Genomic DNA, 24,740 nt, shown 5'->3' on the forward strand with positions numbered 1-24,740 from the left:
TGGACCTGAGAGTCTGGTACTTTTCTGCTGCTCTGTCTTCGAAATCTGCCTCCTAAAAGTGAATTAAACCAGATGGGCTGCCAGAGAAAGTGAGGACATCTGGAGCAGAGCCTAGTTGTTCAAGCCAAAGCCACCCTGGATTAGCCACAGCTGGCTAGCCAAGTCCTAATTATATTAGAACACCCTGGTGAGAGTAGCAGATCCCCTTCAGCTGACACACAGCTGTCTCAAGACTCTTGAGGAGATCAACAGAGGTTAGAACAACTCATAACCATACAAGTACACATGATACTAAAGACATTATACCACGCCATTCGCTTTTAGTATGACTTCTTATGCAGTAAGATTCTCGATCATTCTGCTTTTGAAATTTATTTTGGAAACTTGCTGAAAAGAGATTCTAGGAGAACCAGGGTGCCTCAGCTGGTTGAGTGTCCAACTCTTGGTTTCAACTTAGGTCATGATCTCAGGGTCATGGTATGAAGCTCTGCTTTAGGCTCCATGCTCTCCTGGAAGTCAGTTCAAGATTTACTCCTTATCTCTCTGCCCCATTTCCCTGCTCATCTCTCTTGTAAATAAATAAATAAATAAATAAATAATTCATAAACCAAAAAATTGACTCTAATGAGGATCCTGTTTATGTATCAAGTAGAGTTTGGAAAGGCATGCATTTTTGTACAGAAAAAATCGTGACCCAGAATCACATAACTAGACAGGAATTCAAGGTCTCTGTGTCCTGCAGAAACATCTTGATTTTAGCCCCCAAAGATTCATTTTTGGCTTTGACCTCCAGGATGATAAGAGCATAAATTTGTTTCTTTTAAACCCTCAGTGTACTAATTGATGATAGAAGCAATAGAAAAGTGACAAAGACATTCCTCCAATAAAATTTTCTTGGGTATAACTTAATTTAGCCTCTCAATTCAGTCACTAAGCTTCTTTGGTTAAAAGCATTTTGTGTTGAAACCATACCTTAAGAAGGAGAAAGATCTAAAGTCCGTTTGAAGATATTCAGCCCATTTAACTGGTATAGAGAAGTTCTCCTTGCACGGATGTCAACGTGGTTCTGTCTTTGAGGCTTCTGGGCATTAAGATAGGAAAAGTGATTCATTGTGAACATTAAGGTCACCTGCTCTACTTACATCTGTCTAAATTTTTACATTCCTAGAATTTCATGTGAATGCAATGATCATACTTTTCATTTCTTTACCCTCCAAGTTTCTCTCAAGCTTCCTTTCAACACAATACATATGTTATAATGAGTTATAATGATGATCTGAGTCTTATGCATGTACAATGAGTTATAATGATGGTCTGAGTCTTATGTGTATACATATATGCATGTGAGTGTGTTGTCTTGAAATAAATATGCACATAAATACACAAACATTTACATACACACAACCCTTAATCTTGAACATTCTTTGGACCCAACAAAGTATTTCTGCATATTTCATCTTTCTTCACAACATCCCTTGAAGTTATGTTTATGTTTCCACATTCTGTTCAGAAAAAAAAAAAAATGAAGGCTAGAGAGACTACACTCTAACAATTCATAATGAAGTAGTTAGAGCTTTCTGGGTTATGGAAATGGAACCATTTAGTGTGTCCTCATGAGTTTTCAATGACTCTTTCAATTCCTGAAGTTGTACACTTCAAATATGCACATATATCACATGTAACAACGGTCCAATAAAATATTAGAAATAAGTATATTTTACTTACTTTAAATATGTTTAGTTTCGTGTATATCATTGTATTGCAAGAACATGTTTAAAAAAGAAAATCTGTGAGAGCTACTCAATGAATTCAGCAGAATATAATGTCGATATACAAAAAATTGGTTGCATTTGTATACATTAATCACAAACTTTCAGAAAGAGAAATTAAGAAAACAATCCCATTTGCAACTGCATCAACATGATTAAAATATCTAAGAATAAATTTAAATAATATGGCTATCCTATGAGCCAGTAATTGCACTACTGAGCATATACGCCAGAGATACAGATGTAGTGAAAAGAGGGGGCACATGCAACCCAATGTTTATAGCAGCAATGCCCACAATAGCAAAACTGAGGAAGGAGCATAAATGTCCTTCAACAGATGAACATATAAAGAAGATGTGGTTCATATGTATACTGGAATATTATTCAGCCATCAGAAAGCATGAATCCTACCTTTACATACAAGTGGATGGAACTGGAGGAGATTATGTTAAGTGAAATAAGTCAGTCACAGAAAGACAATTATCATATGACTTCACTCATATGTGAAACATAAGGAATAGCACGGAAGACTGCAGGGGAAGGGAGAGAAAACTAAATAGGAAGAAATTAGAGAGGAAGACAAACCATGAGAGACCCTTGACTCCAGGAGACAAACTCAGGGTTGCTGAAATGGAGGTGGGTGGGGAGATGAGGTAACTGGGCAAAAGGCATTAAGGAAGGCATGTGATGTGATAAGCACTAGGTGTTATATGCAGCTAATGAATCACTGAACATTACATCAAAAAACATACAGTGGAAAAAAGACAGTGTCTTCAATAAATGGTGCTGGGAAAATTGGACAGCTATGTGCAGAAGAATGAAACTCGACCATTCTCCTATACGTACAGAAAGATAACCTTGAAATGGATAAAAGACCTCAATTTGAGGCAGGAATCCATCAGAATGCTAGAGAAGAACATAGGTAGTAACCTCTTTGACATCGACCACAACTTCTTTCAAGACACGCCTCCAAAGGCAAAGGAAACAAAAGCAAAAATGAATTTGGGGGACTTCACCAAGATCAAAATCTTCTGTACAGCAAAATAAACAGTCAACAAAACACAGAGGCAACCCACGGAATGGGAGAAGATATTCCTAAAAGGCAATATGGACAACAGGCTGATATCCAGGATCTATAAAGAACTCCTCAAACTCAACACACACAAAACAGAAAATCATGTCAAAAAATGGGCAGAAGGCATGAACAGACAATTCTCCAATGAAGACATACAAATGGCTAACTGACACATGAAAAAAATATTCATCATCGCTAGCCATCAGGGAGATTCAAGTCCTAGAATGGCCAAAATTAACAAGACAGGAAACAACGTGTGTTGGAGAGGATATGGAGAAAGGGGAACCCTCTTACACTGCTGGCGGGAATGCAAGTTGGTGCAGCCACTTGGAGAATACTGTGGAGATTCCTTCAGAAATTAAAAATAAAGCTTCCCTATGACCCTGCAATTGCACCATTGGGTATTTACCCCAAAGATACAGATGGAGTGAAAAGAAGGGCCATCTGTACCCCAATATTTATAGCAGCAATGTCCATGGTCGCCAAACTGAGGAAAGAGCCAAGATGCCCTTCAACAGATGAATGGATAAGGAAGATGTGACCCATATATACTATGGAGTATTATGCCTCCATCAGAAAGGATGAATACCTGACTTTTGTATCAACATGGATGGAAGTTGATGAGATTATGCTGAGTGAAATAAGTCAAGCAGAGAGAGTCAATTATCATATGGTTTCACTTATTTGTGGAGCATAAGGAATAACATGGAGGACATGGGGAGATGGAGAAGAAAAGGAAGTTGGGGGAAATTGGAGGGGGAGGTAGACCATGAGAAGTTGTGGACTCTGAAAATTAACCTGAGGGTTTTGGAGGAGTGGGGGTTGGGAAGTTGTGTGAGCCTGGTGGTGGGTATCATGGAGGTCACATTTTGCATGGAGCACTTGGTGGGGTGCATAAACAATGAATTCTGGAACACTGAAAAGAAATTTAAAAAATTAAAAATTAAAAAAAAAACAACTAATGATGTACTATATATTGGCTAATTGAATTTAAATTAAAGGAGGGGAAAAAAGAATACCAAACACCCATATACTGAAAACAGAAAGACATTGCTGAAAGAAATTGAAAATGACACAAAGAAATAGAAAGATACTCTATGTTTGTTGATTGGAAGAATTAATACTGTTAAAATATTCATACTACCCAAAGCAATCTGTGGATTCAGTGTAATCCCTGTCAAAATTCCAATGACATATTTTACAAGAATAGAACAAATAATCCCACAACTTTTATGGAATCACAAAGACCCTGAATACTCTAAGCAATCAATAAAAAGAAGACAAAAACTGGATACATCATGCTCCCTGACTTCAAGTTACATTCAAAGCTATGGTAACCAATACAACATGATATTGGCATTAAATGAAAAGAAAAACAAAACAAAACAAAACAGATCAATTGAAAATAGTAGAGATCCCAGAAATAAACCCACAGTTATGTGGTTGGTTCATTTATGACAAAGGATACAGGACAGACAAGATGAACATTGACAGACAGTCTCTTCAATAAATGGTGTTGAGCAAACTGGACAGCCATGTACAACAGAATAAAACCAGACCATTATATTTAACCATAGGCAAAAATATTATATGAGTTTATATATATATAAACTCATATAATTCAATAACAGCAAACAAACAAACTGATTAAATAATGGGCAGAAGGTCTGAAGAGACATTTTTTTTCCCAATAAAGACAGATGGTAAATAGGTTCATGAAAAGATTCTCAACATCACAACTTCCCAAGGAAATGCAAATCAGAACCAGAGTGAAACATCACCTCATGCCTCTTGGAATGTTCAATATAAAAAGACAAGAAACAATAATTGTTGGTGAGGATGTGGATAAAAAGGAACACTGTGCACTGTTGGTGGGAATGTAAATTGGGGCAACCACTGTGGAAAACAGTGTGGTTGTTCCTTGAAACATTAAAAATAGAACTACCATATGATCCAGGAGTTCCATTTCTGAGCATTTATCTGAGAAAACAAAACCTCACAAGACAGGAAACAACAAACTTTGGAGAGGATGCAGAGAAAAGGGAACCCTCTTATGCTGTTGGTGGGAATGCAAGTTGGTAAAGCCACTCTGGAAAACAATATGGAGCTTCTTTAAAAAGTTTACAATAGAGTTACACTACAACCCAGCAACTCCACTACTGGGTATTTACCCCAAAGATACAAATGCAATGATCCAAAGGGGCACCTTCCCATCAATGTTCATAGAACTAAAGTCCACAGTAGCCAAACTGTGGAAAGAACCAAGATGTTTACTGAAAGATGAATGGATAAAGATTATATATATATATTATATACCACAGTTATACAATGGAATATTACACAGCCATCAGAAAAGATGAATTTTTTAATTAAATTTATTTATTTTCAGCATAACAGTATTCATTATTTTTTCACCACACCCAGTGCTCGATGCAATCTGTGCCCTCTATAATACCCACCACCTGGTATCCCAACCTCCCACCCCCCTCCACTTCAAAACCCTCAGATTGTTTTTCAGAGTCCATAGTCTCTCATGATTCACCTCCCCTTCCAATTTCCTCCAGCTCCCTTCTCCTCTCTAACTCCCCATGTCCTCTATGCTATTTGTTATGCTCCACAAATAAGTGAAACCATATGATAATTGTGGAAAGAACCAAGATGCCCTTCAATGGACGAATGGATAAGGAAAATGTGGTCCATATACAGTATGGAGTATTATGCCTCCATCAGAAAGGATGAATACCAAACTTTTGTAGCAACATGGACGCGACTGGAAGAAATTATGCTGAGTGAAATAAATCAAGTGGAGAAAAGATGAATTTTTGCCATTTACATCCAGGTGGATGGAACTGGAAGGCATTATGCTAAATGAAAGTAGTCAATTAGAGAAAGAAACCATAGTTATCATATGGTTTCACTCAAATGTGGAATATAAGCTACAACACGGAGGATCGAAGGGGAAAGGAGGGAAAAATCAATGGGAAGTTGAAGAGGGAGAAAAACCGTAGAGACTCTTTACTGTAGGAAACAAGAGTGTTGCTGGAGGGAGGTTGGTGAGAATTTATATGTGTGTATACATACATATATATACATACATGTTTTACCTCCATCAACATGTATGTATGTGTGTGTGTGTATATATATATATATAGATACAGATATATTAGCATAAAAGTGAATGAAGTGTTGCCATTTGTGACAGCATGGATGGACCTTGAGGGCATTATACTCAGCGAAATAAGTCAGACAGAGGAATATAAATACTATATGATCCCACTTAAGGAATCTTAAAAACAAGAACAAAACCAAACCAAGCTTGTGGATATGCTGAACAGATTGGTAGTACCCTGAGCTAGGGGGCTGGGGAGTCGGTGAAAGTGTGAAAAGGTGCAAATTTCCAGTTATAAGATGAGTAAGTCATGGGGATGGCATGTCCAGCATGACGATTCAGCTAAAAAAAAATATTGTAGTCTTGAAAGTAGCTGAGAGAGAGGGTCTTGACAATTATCACCAAGAGAGAGAGTTTGTAACTGTATATTGAGATGGATGATAACTGAATTGTTCTGATCACTCTGCAACATCAACAATGTCATTGCACTGTACACCTGAAATTACTTAATATGATGTCAATTATATGATTTTTTAGCTTTTCTTATGTCTTTTCTTTATTTTTTATTTTCAGCATAACAGTATTCATTATTTTTTAACCACACCCAGTGCTCCATGCAATCCGTGCCCTCTAAAATACCCACCACTTGGTACCCTGACCTCCCACCCCCCGCCCCTTCAAAACCCTCAGACTGTTTTTCAGAGTTCATAGTCTCTCATGATTCACCTCCCCTTCCAATTTCCCCCAACTCCCTTCTCCTCTCTCAACTCCCCATGTCTTTCATGCTATTTGTTATGCTCCAAAAATAAGTGAAACCGTATGATAACTGACTCTGACTGATTTCACTCAGCAAAATCTCTTCCAGTCCCGTCCATGTTGCTACAAAAGTTGGGTATTTGTCCTTTCTGATAGAGGCATAATACTCCATAGTGTATATGGACCACATCTTTCTTATCCATTCGTCCATTGAAGGGCATCTTGGTTCTTTCCACAGTTTGGCGACCGTGGCCGTGGCCATTGCTGCTATAAACATTGGGGTACAGATGGCCCTTCTTTTCACAACATCTGTATCTTTGGGGTAAATACCCAGGAGTGCAATGGTAGGGTCATAGGGAAGTTCTATTTTTAATTTCTTGAGGAATCTCCACACTGTTCTCCAAAAAGGCTGCACCAACTTGCATTCCCACCAACAGTGTAAGAGGGCTCCCCTTTCTCCACAACCCCTCCAACACATGTTGTTTCCTGTCTTGCTAATTTTGGCCATTCTAACTGGTATAAGGTGATATCTCAAAGTGGTTTTAATTTGAATCTCCCTGATGGCTAATGATGATGAATATTTTTTCATGTGTCTGATAGCCATTTGTATGTCTTCATTGGAGAAGTGTCTGTCCATATCTTCTGTCCATTTTTTGATATGCTTGTCTGTTTTGTGTGTGTTGAGTTTGAGGAGTTCATTATAGATCCTGGATATCAACCTTTTGTCTGTACTCTCATTTGCAAATATTTTCTCCCATTCCGTGGGTTGCCTGTTTGTTTTCTTGGCTGTTTCCTTGGCTGTGAAGAAGCTTTTTATTTTGATGAAGTCCTAAATGTTCATCTTCGCTTTTGTTTCCTTTGCCTTTGGAGACATATCTTGAAAAAAGTTGCTGTGGCTGACATCGAAGAATTACTGCCTATGTTCTCCTCTAGGATTTTGATGGATTCCTGTCTCACATTGAGGTCTTCTATCCATTTTGAGTTTATCTTTGTGTACGGTGTAAGAGAATGGTCGAGTTTCATTCTTCTACATATAGCTGCCCAGTTTTCCCAGCACCATTTGTTGAAGAGACTGTTCTTTGTTCACTGTGTATTTTTTCCTGTTTTGTCGAAGATTATTTGACCATAGAGTTGAGAGCCCAAATCTGGGCTCTCTACTCTGTTCCACTGGTCTATGTGTCTGTTTATATGCTACTACCATGCTGTCCTGGTGATCACAGCTTTGTAGTAAGGTTTGAAATCAGGTAATGTGATGCCTTCCATTTTATTTTTGTTTTTCAACAATTCCTTAGCGATTCAGGGTCTCTTCTGATTCCATAAAAATTTTAGGATTATTTGCTCCAACTCCTTAAAGAATACCGGTGGAATTTTGATCGGAATAGCATTAAAAGTATAGATTGCTCTAGGCAGTATAGACATTTTAACAATGTTTATTCTTCCTATCCAAGAGCATGGGATGATCTTCCATCTTTTTGCGTCTTCTTTAATTTCTTTCATGAGTGTTCTGTAGTTCCTCGAGTACAGATCCTTTACCTCTTTGGTTAGGTTTATTCCCAGGTATCTTATGGTTCTTGGTGCTATAGTAAATGGAATAGATTCTCTAATTTCCCTTTCTGTATTTTCATTGTTAGTGTATAAGAAAACCACTGATTTCTGCACATTGGCTTTGTATCCTGCCATGTTGCTGAATTGCTGTATGAGTTCTAGTAGTTTGGGGGTGGAGTCTTTTGGGTTTTCCATATAAAGAATCATGTCATCTGCAAAGAGAGAGAGTTTGACTTCTTCATTGCCAATTTTGATACCTTTTATTTCTCTTTGTTGTCTGATTGCTGTTGCTAGGACTTCTATTACTGTGTTGAACAAGAGTGGTGAGAGTGGGCATCCTTGTCGTGTTCCTGATCTCAGCAGGAAGGCTGCAAGCTTTTTTCCCATTGAGGATGATATTTGCTGTGGGTCTTTCATAGATAGCTTTGATGAAGTTCAGGAATGTTTCCTCTATCCCTACACTTTGAAGCGTTTTAATCAGGAATGGATGCTGGATTTTGTCAAATGCTTTTTCTGCATCAATTGAGAGGACCATGTGGTTCTTCTCTCTTCTCATATTAATTTGTTGTATCACATTGATTGATTTGAGAATGTTGAACCATCCTTGTAGCCCAGGGATGAATCCCACCTGATCATGGTGGATAACCTTTTTAATGTGCTTTTGGATCCTGTTGGCTAGCATCTTGTTGAGAATCTCAGCATCCATATTCATCAGTGATATTGGTCTGAAATTCTCCTTTTTGGTAGGGTCTTTGCCTGGTTTTGGGATCAGGGTTAGGCTGGCTTCATAGAAAGAGTCTGGAAGTTTTTCTTCTGCTTCAATATTTTGAAGCTGCTTCAGGAGAATAGGTGTTATTTCTTCTTTGAAAGTTTGGTAGAATTTCCCAGGTAATCCATCAGATCCTGGGCTCTTGTTTTTTGGAAGGTTTTTGATCACCGCTTTAATCTCGTTACTAGATATTGTTCTATTAAGGTTGTCAATTTCTTCCTGGTTCAATTTTGGGAGTTTATAGTTTTCCAGGAATGCATCCATTTTATCTAGGTTTCTTAGCTTATTGGCATATAACTGTTGATAATAACTTCTGATGATTGTTTCTACTTCCTGGTGTTCGTTGTGATCTCTCCCTTTTCATTAATAATTTTATGTATTTGAGCTTTCTCTCTTTTCTTTTGGATGAGAGTCAGCAATGGTTTATCGATCTTATTGATTCTTTTAAAAAACCAGCTTCTAGTTTCATTGATACATTCTACTGTATCTCTGGTTTCTACCTCATCCATCTCAGCTCTAATCTTGATTATTTCCCTTCTTATGTGTGGAGTTGGTTTGATTTGTTGTTGATTCTGCATTTCTTTAAGGTGTAGAAACATCTGCTGTGTTCTGGATTTTTCAATTTTTTTGAAGCAGGCTTGGATGGCTATGTATTTTCCCCCTAGGACTGCCTTTGCTGTATCCCATAGGCTTTGGATCGAAGTGTGCTCATTGTCATTGGTTTCCATGAATTGTTTCAATTCTTCCTTGATCTCCTGGTTGATCCAAGCATTCTTAAGCAAGGTGGTCTTTACCTTCCCGGTGTTTGAGTTCCTTCTGAACTTTCCTTGGGATTGAGCTCCAGTTTCAAAGCTTCGTGATCTGAGTATGTGCAGGGAATAATCTCAGTCTTTTGGTATTGGATGATTCCTGATTTGTGACCCAGTATGTGTCTATTCTGGAGAAAGTTCCATGTGCACTTGAGAAGAAAAAATATGGAATGCTTCACGAATTTGTGTGTCATCCTTGCGCAGGGGCTATGCTAATTTCGCTGTATCATTCCAGTTTTAGTATATGTGCTGCTGAAGCAAGCACTGATGTCAATTGTATGTTAACAATGTCAACAACAAACAATAATAGTAATGCCAAGGGACCGTTCATCCATACATTTGATCAGGCTGTGTCACAAGGGCAAATGCATTTTAAGAACCCACACTTAGTACAAAATATATTTACTGTATTTAGAGATATTCTTCTCCATCAGCTGGTATGGCAAATTCCTCCTGGCTTAAATGTGAGTGTGGTCTGATTCTGAGGCCTTTGAGGCAGTGACATGGGAAAGGAACTCATGATCAAAGTTAACGTTACCCATTGTTATTTGAAAACTTGGGCCAATATTTTGCATACTTTTATTTTATGTTGATTCAATCATTCATCTTTTTCAGAGCTATCCTCTCCACTCTCCCTCAAGTTTCCTTTCAACATAAAGACAAAACAATAGATGGTATCTCAGTGTGGTTTTGATTTGAATTTCCCTGATGGCTAATGATGATGAACATTGTTTCACGTGTCTGTTAACCATTTGTATGTCTTCTTTGAAGACGTGTCTGCTCATGCCTTCTGCCCATTGTTTTGACATGATTATTTGTTTTTTGGATGTTGAGTTTGGGAAGCTCTTTAGAGATCATGGGTATCAACCCTTTGTCTGTAGTGTGATTTGCAATGTCTTCTCCCATTCCGTGGGTTGCCTCTTTATTTTGATGACAGTTTAGTTTCCTGTGCAGAAGCTTTTTATCTTGATGAAGCCCCAAAAGTTGATTTTTGCTTTTGTTTCCTTTGCCTTTGGAGATTTGTCTTTGAAAGAAGTTGCTGTGGCTCATGTCAAAGTGGTTACTGTCTGGTCTCCTCAGGGATTTAGATGGATTCCTATCTCACATTGAGGTATCACATCCATTTTGAGTTATATTTGTGTATGCTGTAAAAGAATGTTTGAGTTCCATTCATCTATATATAGCTGTCCAATTTTCTCAGCACCATTATGAAAGAGGCTTTTTTCCATTGGATTTTTTTCCAGTTTTTCCAATTTTTTCCCATCTTTGTCAAAGATGATTTGACCATAGAGCTGAGGGTCATCATTAGCCATCAGGGAAATTCAAATCAAAACCACATTTAGATACCACCTTACACCAGTTAGAATGGCAAAAATTAACAAAGCATGAAGCAAAAACTGTTGGAGAGGATGTGGAGAAAGGGGAACCCTCTTACAGTGTTGGTGAGAATGCAAGATGGTGCAGCCACTTTGGAAAACAGTGTGAAGTTTCCTCCAAAAAATAAAAATAGACTTACCCAACTCGCAATTGCACTACTGGGTATTTAGACCAAAGATACAGATGTAGTGAAAAGGAAGGCTATAGGAAGGAAGCAGCAATGTTCACAATGGCTAAACTGTGGAAAGAGTCAAGATGACCTTCAACAGATGAATGGATAGAGAAGATGTGGTCCATCCATACAATGGAATATTACTCAGCCATCAGAAAGAATACCCAACTTTTGCATCAACATGGATGGGACTGGAGGAGATTATGCTGAGTTAAATAAGTCAAGCAGAGAAAGTCAATTATCATATGGTTTCACATACTTATGGAACATAAGGAATAGCATGAAGGACATTAAGAGAAGGAAGGGAAAAATGAAGTGGGGTGAATCAAAGGAAGAACTGAACAATGAGAGACTGGGCTCTGAGAAACAAACAGCATTTTAGGGGGAGATGGATGTAGAGACAGGTTGGTCTGATGATGGGAATTAAGGAGGGCACATATTGCATTGAGCACTGTGTGTTATACATAAACAATGAATCTTGGAACCCTACATCAAAAAAAAAAAAAAAAAAACTAATGACAAACTGTTTGGTGACTAACATAACATAATAAAAAATAATGTTTTTTTAAAAGGGAAAATACAATTTAGGGATTCACAGTTGATTCCAGACCCATGAGGAGACCAGCAGGGATCAGAATTGCTTCCCAGAATATAATCCTACTGGATTGTAAAGGTATTACTGATGAGGAGACAAAGGCAAGAGAAATGTAGCTAAAAGACAATCTTCTTACAAATTACAGCCCTTGATGAATTCCTGAGACATGCAGAGGTTTACATTCCACAGGAATTCATGGCTGCCTTAGCATTAATGTTTTATTAGATACTAAAAGAAAGCTTATCTTGACAATAACCAGACCTCTGGGGTCTTGTAAGCCTCATGTTCAGTGTACACAAATTCTTTAGTAACTTACATTATTTTTAACTCCTTCCTCCATAAACTCAAATGTATATAACCAGTCATCCTCACAGTCCCATGCATCTCTTTAAGTCCATGGGTCCAGACCTTGCTATAATAAAAGCACATTTGTGCATCATAAAATGGCTCAAGAATTCTGTCTTAACCTTTGCAATTGGGGACCCACATCATAATGGCATCCCATTTGACAAGAACAGCCTGTTATACAGCAAGAGATGACTGACACAACAATCCAAGTAAACAGACATGAGGCAAAGAGAACATGTGCTGCTTTTTATTTGTGGCTCATTATCTGACAAATGAAGAGAGCAGCCATGATAATTCTGTTAGTCAAGATATTTCTGGTGACTTTATGAACAAGTGACTATATTTGGGCTCCCTCCCATGTCACTAGCATATCCATTGAAGGATATGCAATTTGTGTGGAAGAACTGGTGACCCTGACCCACAGGACCCACAGCATGTCTAGCTCTCCTGTGCAGTGTCAGCTGGTAATGCAGGGGAAGATATTTCTGAGCAGGAAGTGTTTACAAAATGAATGATGTTGATACTGTTCATTCTCCATCCCTTAGAATCTGTGGCAAATAGTAGGAAAAGGGAGCCATTTCCTGTTCCAATAGAGAGAGTCATATTAGCATGTAGCAGTGGAAGTGTTAAAATAGAAACAAGAAGATAATTCAGTGATAAAATATATAAGACACTAACCAACTCTTCACCCCAATGAATAAATAAACCCCCTCAGGTGTGGACATCAATCTTCCATGCTTCAATAAATGATGCACAGTATGAATTTGGTGTGAAAAAATTAAAAAAAGAAAGAAAGAAAAAAATGAAACATTTTGTATAGTAACAAAATGATGGTTTTGAACATTTCTTTCCTCATATTTACAATCACCCTGACACTAAGAACATATCAGGTTCATCTATTTACTCAAATTTGTCTTTCCATGTAGACTTCACTGGGAGGATATGCTTGTTAATGAGTGCTTGCCAGGGACTATGGCAGGCTCCCTGGACACAAGCCAAATCACAGAGTCAAAGCAGGAGACTGATTAGGTAACACAGGAGCCTGTTGTGTAACTGCTTGATATCAAGCATCAGATTTCTGAGGCATCGATTTCAAAGACAACCATGGTGAATAAACATATTGTCAGGTGGGACACAACTACCTGAGAGGAACTCAGGTGGCCCCAGCAATGAACCACCCCTTCAGGAAGCCCTGGGTAACCTCCACACTGACACATGAGTGACCCTGATTCTTCAGTATCCAATGTCTACCAATATAAAATTCTACAAAAGGGTAATCACACAAACACCTAACCACTCTGACCATAGACACTAATAAAGGCATATCTCTCAGGGGAGCTCATTCTCTCTCTCCCTCCCAATGTTTCTCTCTCCCTTTGAGAGCTCTCCAAAAGCCTTTCGTCACTTTTTGTGCCCTTCAGGACGTAAGAGGTAGGCTTCTCTGATGGGTGTTGCTGAGGTGTGTCTTGCAATCACAAGAAGAACCCAGGGCTGGTGAAGACATGGCAGAATATCTGGTCAGTGAAGCATCTGTGGAAATGTCCACAAGCACAGGGGCACAGGGGAGTGCCCGGGATGTTCAGCCTGAGCACCCCGGTCAGGAGCCTGAGACATAATGGGAACAGTGCTACAGTACACATTATCAAGAAGAGTTAAGTTAGTGATGTAAAAAGATGTACAGACTCAAGGTGAAAACTAGGATTTTGTATTTTCCTCCACAGTATAGTTATGTGAAGTGCTTTGTGGCCCTTCCAAATGAAGAGTACAACTCATGATTATTATTTTAGAAATTATTATTATTTTAGAAGAGCTAGGGAAAATATACTTGACATGGTACAAGACATCTGAAATGAAATTATTTTTAAGAAATCCAGCATGTCCAATACAAGATAATAAATTTCCAGGCTTTTATGATCCATGACTGTGGAAAACTTTGGAATTCTTTGTAAAATGGAGAAAAGGGGCATTGTCTCTATATTAGAAAGTTCAGACCCTTAAAATGAGTACCTGACATCTATGAAGATAATTGAATACCAACGAATGAAAAATCCAGGAAATAAATGGTAGGATCCAATTCTATTTCCAAAACTTTATCAAAGAATGAGAGTTATGGGCTCTGAGGCTGTGAATTATGCAACCATGGGCACTTCTTCAGCCCCAGAATAATTGGCCCTTACATCACTGGAACCCCAATGATTCTTCTCAGACCGCTCTTTATGTCTCTGTTCCTCAGACTGTAGATGAAGGGGTTCAACATGGGCGTGACCACCGTGTACATCACTGAGGCCACTGCACTTGCATGGGAGCTCTGGGTAGCAGCAGAGCTAAGGTACACACCAAGCATTGTACAATAAAATAAACAGACAACAGAAAGGTGAGATGCACAAGTGGAAAATGCTTTATACTTGCCCTGAGCTGATGAGATTCTACGTATGGAGGAAACTATCTTAGAATAAGAGTAAAGGATCCCAGCAAAAGGACCCCCACCCAGAAGGACAGCTGCAAAATACATCACCAAGTTATTCAGAAAAGTATCAGAACAGGCAAGCTGGACCATCTCATTGAGTTCACAAAAAAAGTGGGGGATATGCAAGTGTGAACAGAAGGAAAGCCGTAACATCATTAAACTTTGTAGCAAGGAATTCAGGATACACATGACCCAGGACATCAGAACCAGCAGTCCACAGAGCTTAGGGTTCATGATGACCATGTAGTGCAGGGGGTGACAGATGGCCACAAAGCGGTCATAGGCCATCACACTCAGGAGAAAGACATCCAACACAGCAAAAAGTATAAGGAAATAAATCTGAGTAACACAGCCTGTGTAGGTTATGACTTTACTCTGAGTCTGGATGTTCCACAGCATCTTGGGGATGGTGGTGGAGGTGAAGCAGATGTCTACAAAGGACAGGTTGGCCAGGAAGAAGTACATGGGGGTGTGGAGGTTAGGGTCTGTGCTAATGGCCAGGATGATAAGCAGGTTTCCAAACACAGTGATCAGGTACATGGAGAGGAAAAGCCCAAATATGAGAGGCTGTAATTCTGGTTTGTCTGAAAATCCCAGGAGAAAAAATTCAGAAATTTGTGTATCATTTTCTGGTTCCATGTAGTGTATGTGAGTTCTGAAAAAGAGGAAATAATATGACTGATATTCACACAAACTTGCACTACTCACAGATTTGAAATGCAACATTTTATATTTTTCAGTCCAAACATACTTTTTATTTTGTTTATTGCTTATTGTTTTTTTTTAATTTATTTATTTGACAGACAGAGATCACAGTAGGCAGAGAGAGAGGGGGAAGCAGGCTCCCTGCTGAGCAGAGAGCCCAATGCAGGGCACAATCCCAGGACCCTGAGATCATGACCTGAGCCAAAGGCAGAGCATAACCCACTGAGCCACCCAGGTGCCCCTATTTGTTGTTGTTGTTGTTGTTGTAGTTGTTTTTAAGTAGGTTCCATGCTGGGCATGGAGCCCAATGTGGTTCTTATACTCAGGATCCCAGATAAAAGCTGAGCTGGGGGTGCCTGGGTGACTCAGTAAATTAAGCTTTTGCCTTCAGTTCTGGTCCTGTTCCCAGTGTTCTGGACCAAGCCCTGCTTTGGGCTCCCTGCTCAGCGGGGAATCTGCTTCTCTCATCCACACCCTTGGATCGTACTCTCTCTCTCTCTCAACTAAATAAATAAAATCTTAAAAACAAAACAAAAAACACACAAACAAACAAACAAAAAAACAAAACAGAACAACAACAACAAAAAAAAAACGAGTTAAGATCAAGAGTCAGATGCTTATTGGATCTAACCAAACATATATCCTCTGAAAAAAGTTTTAAAAAGTTGTATTTGGATATGGTCCCCTTTAGAGGAACTCCTCTACCACATCTGGTATATATTTTTTAATTAGCTTCTTTTCTAAGAAATCATGTATTTTATAGTTTCCTAAGAAATTCTTCAAATATTTCAGGTGTATAAATTGACTGATGCTGGCATTTCAGGCACTATCTAAGCAATGAGCATAGGCTATTTAAGAACAAGAGTCCCTTCAGAGATGATGAAAGAATGTAAATCAAATAAGAGAATTCCATACCTTTGCAGATGGTGAGTGGTGCTAGGAATAAAAAATAAAACAAGTCAAGTAGAGAGAGTCAGTTATCATATGGTTTCACTTATTTGTGGAGCATAACAAATAACACAGAGGACATGGGGAGATGGAGAGGAGAAGGGAGTTGAGGGAAATTGGAGGCGGAGATGAACCATGAGAGACTATGGACTCTGAAAAAACAATCTGAGGGTTTTGAAGGGGCAGGGGGTGGGAAGCTGTGGGATCCTGGTGGTGGGTATTATGGAGAGCATGAATTCCATGTATTGCATGGAGCACTGGGTGTGGTGCATAGACAATGAATTCTGTTCCACTGAAAAGAAATTAAATTATATATATATATTTTTTTTTGTTTTGTTTTGTTATATATATAACAGAACAAAACAGAAACAAAACAAACAAACAAAAATAAACGGATAAATCTGAGATTGAATAGAACCTTCTATTTTCATTGTTGGGTAGAAGTGTATGCTTGGCAGAAGGAATGACCAGTGCAAATGCGCTTTGGTTAGTGTCTTATATGTTGTATTTTTATTTTTTTTAATTTATTTTTTCTTCATTTATTTATTTTCAGCATAACAGTATCATTATTTTTTTTCACCACATCCAGTGCTCCATGCAATCCGTGCCCTCTATAATACCCACCACCTGGTACCCCGACCTCCCACTCTCCCGCCACTTCAAACCCCTCAGATTGTTTTTCAGAGTCCATAGCCTCTCATGATTCACCTCCCCTTCCTATTTACCCCAACTCCCTTTTCTCTAACTCACAATGTCCTCCATGCTTATTTTTGTTAGGCTCCACAAATAAATGAAACCATATGATAATTGACTCTCTCTGCTTGACTGATTTCACTCAGCATAATCTCTTCCAGTCCTGTTCATGTTGCTACAAAATTTGGGTATTCATCCTTTCTGATGGAGGCATAATACTCCATAGTGTATATGGACTACATCTTCCTTATCCATTTGTCCGTTGAAGGGCATCTTGGTTCTTTCCACAGTTTGGCGACCATGGCCATTGCTGCTATAAACATTGGGATACAGATGGCCCTTCTTTTCACAACATCTGTATCTTTGGGGTAAATACACAGGAGTGCAATGTCAGGGTCATAGGGAAATTCTATTTTTAATTTCTTGAGGAATCTCCACACTGTTCTCCAAAGTGGCTGGACCAACTTGCATTCCCACCAACAGTGGAAGAGGGTTCCCCTTTCTCCATATCCTCTCCAACACATGTTGTTTCCTGTCTTGCTAATTTTGGCCATTCTAACTGGTGTAAGGTGATATCTCAAAGTAGTTTTAATTTGAATCTCCCTGATGGCTAGTGATGATGAACATTTTTTCATGTGTCTTATAGCCATTTGTATGTCTTTATTGGAGAAGTGTCTGTCCATATCTTCTGCCCATTTTTTTGATATGATTGTCTGTTTTGTGTGTGTTGAGTTTGAGGAGTTCATTATAGATCCTGGATATCAACCTTTTGTCTGTACTGCCATTTGCAAATATCTTCTCCCATTCCGTGGGTTGCCTCTTTGTTTTCTTGTCTTATATGTTTTATATGTTTTATCATTGTATTATATTCTTGTTTCTACTTTAAATGAATGTACTTGTTTCTAATGTTCAAGTAAGAGAAGCAAAGGTGGTGCTGCAAGGGCAATGAGCAGGAGGGAGTTTGAGGACATACCCTGTCAGACATGCTGAGGAGGAAAGTGGCCTCAGTGCTGCATCTAAACCCTCAAGGCACAGGCACTTCCTTGTACCCACTGCCTCTCCCACTGTATTCATCCTGTTGCAAAGATATTCCATAAATTGAACCAAATCCCCTTAGTGGCCTCTCTCGATCAAGTTCTGGTCCCCATGTTGTGTCACTGTGAGATTTATGAGTCCTGGCATCTTCTTGTGGGGACTGCTCACACTCCTCAAGTCATATACACACAGGACAGCATGGTCTCATGGGTTGTGTTATTCCCCTGTCTTTCTCAGCCCCTGCCATCCTAGTTATGCCAGGAATGGATCCAACCCAACTAGGCCAGGCCAGTGGTCTTTCCCCTGCAAATGCAGAAATGGCTACTAATAATGTCAATTCCTACTCCTCCCATAGACAAATAGATTTGGGGCTCCATATTGGGATGGGAGTTTTCTGTATATTTCATCAACATTAAAAAAAAAGGAATCTGTTTCATAAGTGGAATGACAAATGATGAAAGAGAAGGAAGCACAAAATGAATGAAAGAGAAGAATAAGCCGGTTATCCCTGAGAGACTGTGAGGAAGAATGACCTCCTCTTTTGCACCCTTGAGTACATCCTCTGATGCCCAACAATAATAGTATTTGAACAAATTAAACTCATCCCAAAGACAAAAGTAGTGATATATTTATAAAATCAGAAATCTTACATATATGATAGATCTCCCCAAAAAATGAGCAAAGGGAAAACCAACACTTCTCAGAGGAAGTATACACAACACAACAAAAGGTGGTCATTTGAAATATCAAGCATAGAAGACTTATTTTTCATGTACCTTCTCTATAACTGGCAAATTCATTTCTATGTGATCTAATAGGGGATGAGGTTATACCCTTTCTCCCTTTCTTATGTGGCATCCTTTCCTTGATGTAATTGGGTTTTGGGTATTGATCTCTCCTTTGACAAACCCAATGGGCACATTCAAATCCTCATTCTGGATTCCATCCAATGTGCAAAGCTACAGCCAGATCATGCTCTATAAATCCTGCTGCTTAATGACAGTCTATCTTTTTATACCAAATAGCTTGATTCATATGGTTATGTTTGAGAGCATTGTGTCATCCATATATTCATTTTTATTTTTGTACTCTGTCTCCAATGCTATACTGCAACATGTAAAAGAAAAGGGACTTTACCTTCTTTATTTTTGTTTTTCTCACAAGTTATGTGACTATATCTGTTTAGCATAACAAAATCTAAAGACTGACTGGGTAGGTCAGTGGGTTAAGCCTCTGCCTTTGGCTCAGGTCATGATCTCAGGTTCCTGGGATCGATCCCGCCATTGGGCTCTCTGCTCAACGGGGATCCTGCTTCCCTCCCCCCTCCCACCTGCCTCTCTGTCTACTTGTGATCTCTGTCTGTCAAATAAATAAATAGAATTTTTTTTTTTAATCTAAGAAGATGAAATGTTATAGAATACAAAAATAAAGGTATAATGAAACCAGTTTAAGATGAGTAACTTCAAAATGACTGTCGTAGGCAAAATTATATGAAAGCTAAAAGCTAAATGAAATAGGATATGAAATAGTAATCATTAATGATATCAACATGGGTTAATCATTAAATTGTCAAAGGCCTACACACAGATGAATATAATATGTAATGTTCCTAGAATGGTCAGGTTTTTTGTTTTGTTTTCTGTTAAATGAGTCAGGAACTAGATCTCAGTGTGTAAGGATAGTTACCACATGGCAAGGTTGTATTTCATTTTGGTGGGAAAGTCCAAATTGCTAAATAAATGCTGGCTTAAAGGAATATATATCTGGAATAATATAAAATTGATCCCCTCCCTCGGATCTTACAAAAACCAGAGGGATTTTGACCTCAGTGTAAGTGTAACCATACAGTATACTAGAACATAAAAGAACAAAACAAAACAAAACAAAAACCTACACATAGGGTTCCTGGGTGGGGAAGTCAGCTAAGTGTTTGCCTTCAGCTCAAGTAATGATCTTAGGGTCCTAGGATGGAATCCTGCATCTGGCTGCCTGCTCAGCCTGAAGTCTGCTTCTCTCTCTCCCTCTGCCTGCCCTTCCCCCTGCTCACACAAACACACACACCCTCTCTCTCAAATAAATAGAATCATAGAAAAAAGAAAACTACATATAAAATGTACAGGTGGGGGGCACCTGGGTGGCTCAGTGGGTTAAGCCGCTGCCTTCGGCTCAGGTCATGATCTCAGGGTCCTGGGATTGAGTCCTGCATTGGGCTCTCTGCTCAGCAGGGAGTCTGCTTCTCTCTCTCTCTCTCTCTGCCTGCCTCTCTGCCTACTTGTGATCTGTCAAATAAATAAATAAAATTAAAAAAATGTACAGGTGGGCAACACCACTTAAAGAAGCCAAAAAACTCAGAAGAAAAAGGGTTGATATATTTAAATAAAGTTTAAAACTTTTCTGGTCAAAATATGCCTCAAACACTACTTGAGAAACAATGATCTGAGGATATCATTTGAAATTCTGATAATGTTTTAGAGAAAAAGAGAACAATATATGGGCATGATAATAAAGGCCAATCAGAATGTTCATTAAATATCTGAAGTTTGCTGAAACTGAAATATAGTTTAAGAAAACAAGAAACATTTTCTATCACCCAGCAGCTTGGCCAACAAACTTACAGAGTTGTTACATTGTAGCTGGAACTTTTAAACTGGTGGCCAAGGGTACTCTGAATTTTCTGGTAGGAAAGTTAAGTGTTACAAGATTGAAGGCAGAACCTGAAGGCAGGTATGATTCAATACTGTTATTCTTTACCCCAGGGTTTCTTTGTCTCTGCACATGGACATTCTGGCCAGAGCCTGCCTGGCATAGGGGATATCCTGGGCACTGGGGGGTGTTTAGGTCATCCCTTGGCCTCTACATACCCCTCTCCATTGTGACAGGCAAAGCTGGATCCAGCTAATCAGTGACTCCCAGGGGACAAAATCACACCCAATTAGAACCACACATTGAGTTTAACAATCTCACCATACTTTTTCTAGCATTGATATAATAGCAACTTAATGAAAAAGAATATGAAAAGCCATCAAATGTGTGAGTAGCAGTCACTCTGTGAAATTGACATTAGCACTGAGTTAATTACTTAACCAAGCAAGCTCGGTGATCTCTTGCTCTAGGCTATGTTGAATTGGCTCTCAGGTGGTGATGGCTCTTACAAAAACCAGAGGTTTTTGTAAGAGCCAATGTTCTGGCTTCCATTCTCTCTGACCTTCTAATTAACGTTCCATTTAAATGTTGGACTCACCTGGCTGGGGTGTCTGGCAGGAAGGTTTCCTTGTGGAAGTCTGAATTCCTCCCTGGACAATAGATGATAGGGATTAAATCTCTGTCTTCAGCTGAGACAGCAGGGATAAGTGAAGCATTGGTCCCCAGCCAGAATGAGGACTCTGAACAAACAGACAAGAACCATGGCCCTTCCTGTCCAAAGGTTGCATTGGCTGATGGACTGGGGACAAGGAGGTATTTACAGCTCCCTGCATCTGATCATTAAGCATATTTCCCTCTTGTGATTCCAGTCTGATTCCCAAGTGGAAAACTGTTTTTCACACACACAAAATTTTTGTAATGAATCTCTGTTCCCCAGGGACATGTTTAGAAGTAGTAAATCCACGGTTTTTAATTTTTACATTTTTTATTTAAATTCCAGTCATTTTTATTTCACTCTTTCTCTAAACTTGCCTCCTTCCTGATGTTGAAACTCCTAGCATCATTTATTTAAAACTTTACTTTATTTGTTCAGTGTTCCAAGATTCACTGTTTATGTCTCACACCCAGTTCTCCATGGCATCATACCTCAGCTCAAAGTTATAATTTTCTCTAAGTCTAAGCTCAAGTTACCTGACTGGTTTAGGTCTCTTTATCTTCAAAGCATTTTCAAGTGGTAGGAACCCAGCCCTGCAATCTCCTGACAAAAAAGCATTTATTTATTTATTTATTTATTTATTTACTAGTTATTTATTTCATTAAGGTGGAGAAACTGACAACTTGTCAAAAACTGACCCACTAGTTTCAGAGTCAAACTGTAGTGGGAAGACAGGGTTTGGGATAAAGAGCACTAACTTTATTGCTTTGCCAGGCAGAGGAGGCTGAAGCAGGCTAGACCCTTCAAAACTATGCAAGTCGATGGGCCACCTGGGGACAAAATCACACCCAATTGAGAGCTTGGGTGGCTCAGTCATTAAGTATCTGCCTTCAGCTCTGGTCATGATCCCAGGGTCCTCTGATTGCTCCCTGCTCGGTGGGAAGCCTGCTTCACCCTCTCCCACTTCCGCTGCTTGTGTTCCCTCTCTCACTGTGTCTTTCTCTATCAAATAATAAATAAAATTTTTAAACTAACAAACAACAACAACAAGAAAAAAAATGCAAGCCCAGCTGGGAGGAAAGATCTAGCTGGTTTTGATGGGAATTGCCTATTTGCTGCCAGCCTCCTTTGTCACATCTTCAGTCTGGTACTGAAAAGGCTGAGAGGGGAGGAGATGACCTTTGTGGAAGAGAAGAAAAATGTTACTTTAAAATTGAGCTTTGTGGAAGCATTAGTACAGCCATTTGGATTTTTGCTCAGCTTTTTGCTTTTCATTGGTTTCAGACTTGAAAATAAACATTGGGCACTAAACACACTGACATCAAGACAGTTTTGTCACTACAGGGGATGACTGGGTGGCTCAATGGGTTAAACATCCAACCTTTAATGTCAGGGTCCTGAATTCAAGCCCTACAATGGGCTACAAGCTGGGTGGGGAGCCTACTAAAAAATAAATAAATAAATAAATAAATAAAAAGGAAGAAAGTACTTCTGTCATTGCAAATAGAATTTCTTACTTTATCACACGTTTAGAGCTCTCATTTAGTCCCTCATTATAAAACATTTGTTAATTATGGGTGCTATACCTAGGTCTTTTGTATATGATATCACCTGTACTGAGCATCTTAGAGGGATTGTTTGATTTTATTTTAGCACGAGCAAATACATTTCTCAGCTCCATTCCACATGCAGGAATGGTGCTTGGTGGCATCCAATGATCTTCCCCAACTTCATGTTGAAGTATGTGGTGGCCCTTGAGTGTCATCCTCTCAGAATACTTCTAGTTCTCAAGCTCTGAGGCAGTGGTTATCAACCAGGAATGAATTTTCTCCTGAGGATGCCTAGTAATGTCAAATGCTCTGAACACCTACATCCATAAGAAAGAAGCCTCCAAAAATAGAATTATGCTGCCCCAAATGTTAAAGGGAATAAGTAAGAAAATCTTTTCTGGACCAGAAAAGATGGTCCAGAAGTCTTCAACTTCCAATTGTCTACAAGGTATCCATGAATGCACATGGATACCATTACAAATGCTGAATCTGATCGTGGTCCTGTGTGGTCCATATTCTGCATTTCTAGCAAGCTCCCAGGTGATGCTGATGTTAGGATTCTGTTCTGTGGACCACCCTTTGATTAGCAAGGCTGTGATTGTGTGTTAGAGTTCAGTGTAAGTAGTTTTAGGTCTTTCACAACAAAAATTATCACTGTATGTAATTTTGAAAGAACAGGGTGCTCACTCATTCCATAGGCTATGTAAATTTGATGTTTCTTTTATATATAGGATCTTGAGTGACACGAAATAATACACTTTTTTAAAATATATTTATATTTTAGCTTCTGGTAGATTTGATACGCAAGCTTTCATTAATTTCTGGAGCACAACAGTGAGATATACAGGTTTCCAGTTATGGAATGAATAAGTCATAGGAATAAAAGTCACAACATATAGACTACAGTCAATATGTTGTGACAGCTCTATATGGGATAGATGGTATCTATACTTATAGTGAGCAGAACGTAATATATAAATTTGTCAAATCACTATGTTGCACTCCTGAAATAACACACTTTTGAAAAGATTAAGGATATCCGAAATGTATAAAGAACTTATCAAACTTAACACCCAAAGACTAAATAATCCAGTCAAGAAATGTGCAGAAAACATGAACAGACCTAATGACGGACTATATGCTGAATAACTGAACATAATTTTTAAAAAGAGTGTAATATAAGAATCAGAAAAAATAAAAGAAGAAGAAGACATCCAAATGGCCAACAGACACATGAAAAAGTGCTCTACATCACCTGGCATCAGGGAAATACAAATCAAAACGACAATGAGATACCATGTCAAACCAGTCTGAACGGCTAAAATTAACGAGTCAGGAAACAACCTATGTTGGCAAGGATGCAGAGCAAAGGGAATCCTCTTACACTGTTGATGGGAATGCAATCTGGTACAGGCACTCTGAAAAACAGCATAAAGTTTCCTCAAGAAGGGCCATCTGTACCCCAATGTTTATAGTAGCAATGGCCACAGTGGTCAAACTATGGAAAGAACCAAGATGCCCTTCAACAGACGAATGGATAAGGAAGATGTGGTCCATATACACTATGGAGTATCATGCCTCCATCAGAAAGGATGAATCCCCAACTTTTGTAGCAACATGGACCGGACTGGAAGAGATTATGCTGAGTGAAATAAGTCAAGCAGAGAGAGTCAACTATCATATGGTTTCACTTATCTGTGGAGCATGACAAATATTATGG

General features: G+C 38.9%; 1 protein-coding gene and 1 non-coding gene across 2 annotated transcripts; both read right to left on the reverse strand.

Annotated features, from left to right (window-relative positions):
* Positions 1-9,991: 9,991 nt before the first annotated feature.
* LOC131826139 (U6 spliceosomal RNA) lies at positions 9,992-10,097 on the reverse strand. The gene has a single exon (XR_009351435.1). It is a non-coding gene; the product is annotated as a U6 spliceosomal RNA (small nuclear RNA).
* A 4,400-nt stretch (positions 10,098-14,497) lies between these two features.
* On the reverse strand, positions 14,498-15,430 carry LOC131823664 (olfactory receptor-like protein OLF4). The gene has a single exon (XM_059160272.1). The coding sequence runs from the start codon at positions 15,428-15,430 to the stop codon at positions 14,498-14,500; it is 933 nt and encodes a 310-aa protein (XP_059016255.1).
* Positions 15,431-24,740: the final 9,310 nt, after the last annotated feature.

Source organism: Mustela lutreola, chromosome 2 (genome assembly GCF_030435805.1).
Source record: "Mustela lutreola isolate mMusLut2 chromosome 2, mMusLut2.pri, whole genome shotgun sequence".
NCBI classification, from domain to species: domain Eukaryota; kingdom Metazoa; phylum Chordata; class Mammalia; order Carnivora; family Mustelidae; genus Mustela; species Mustela lutreola.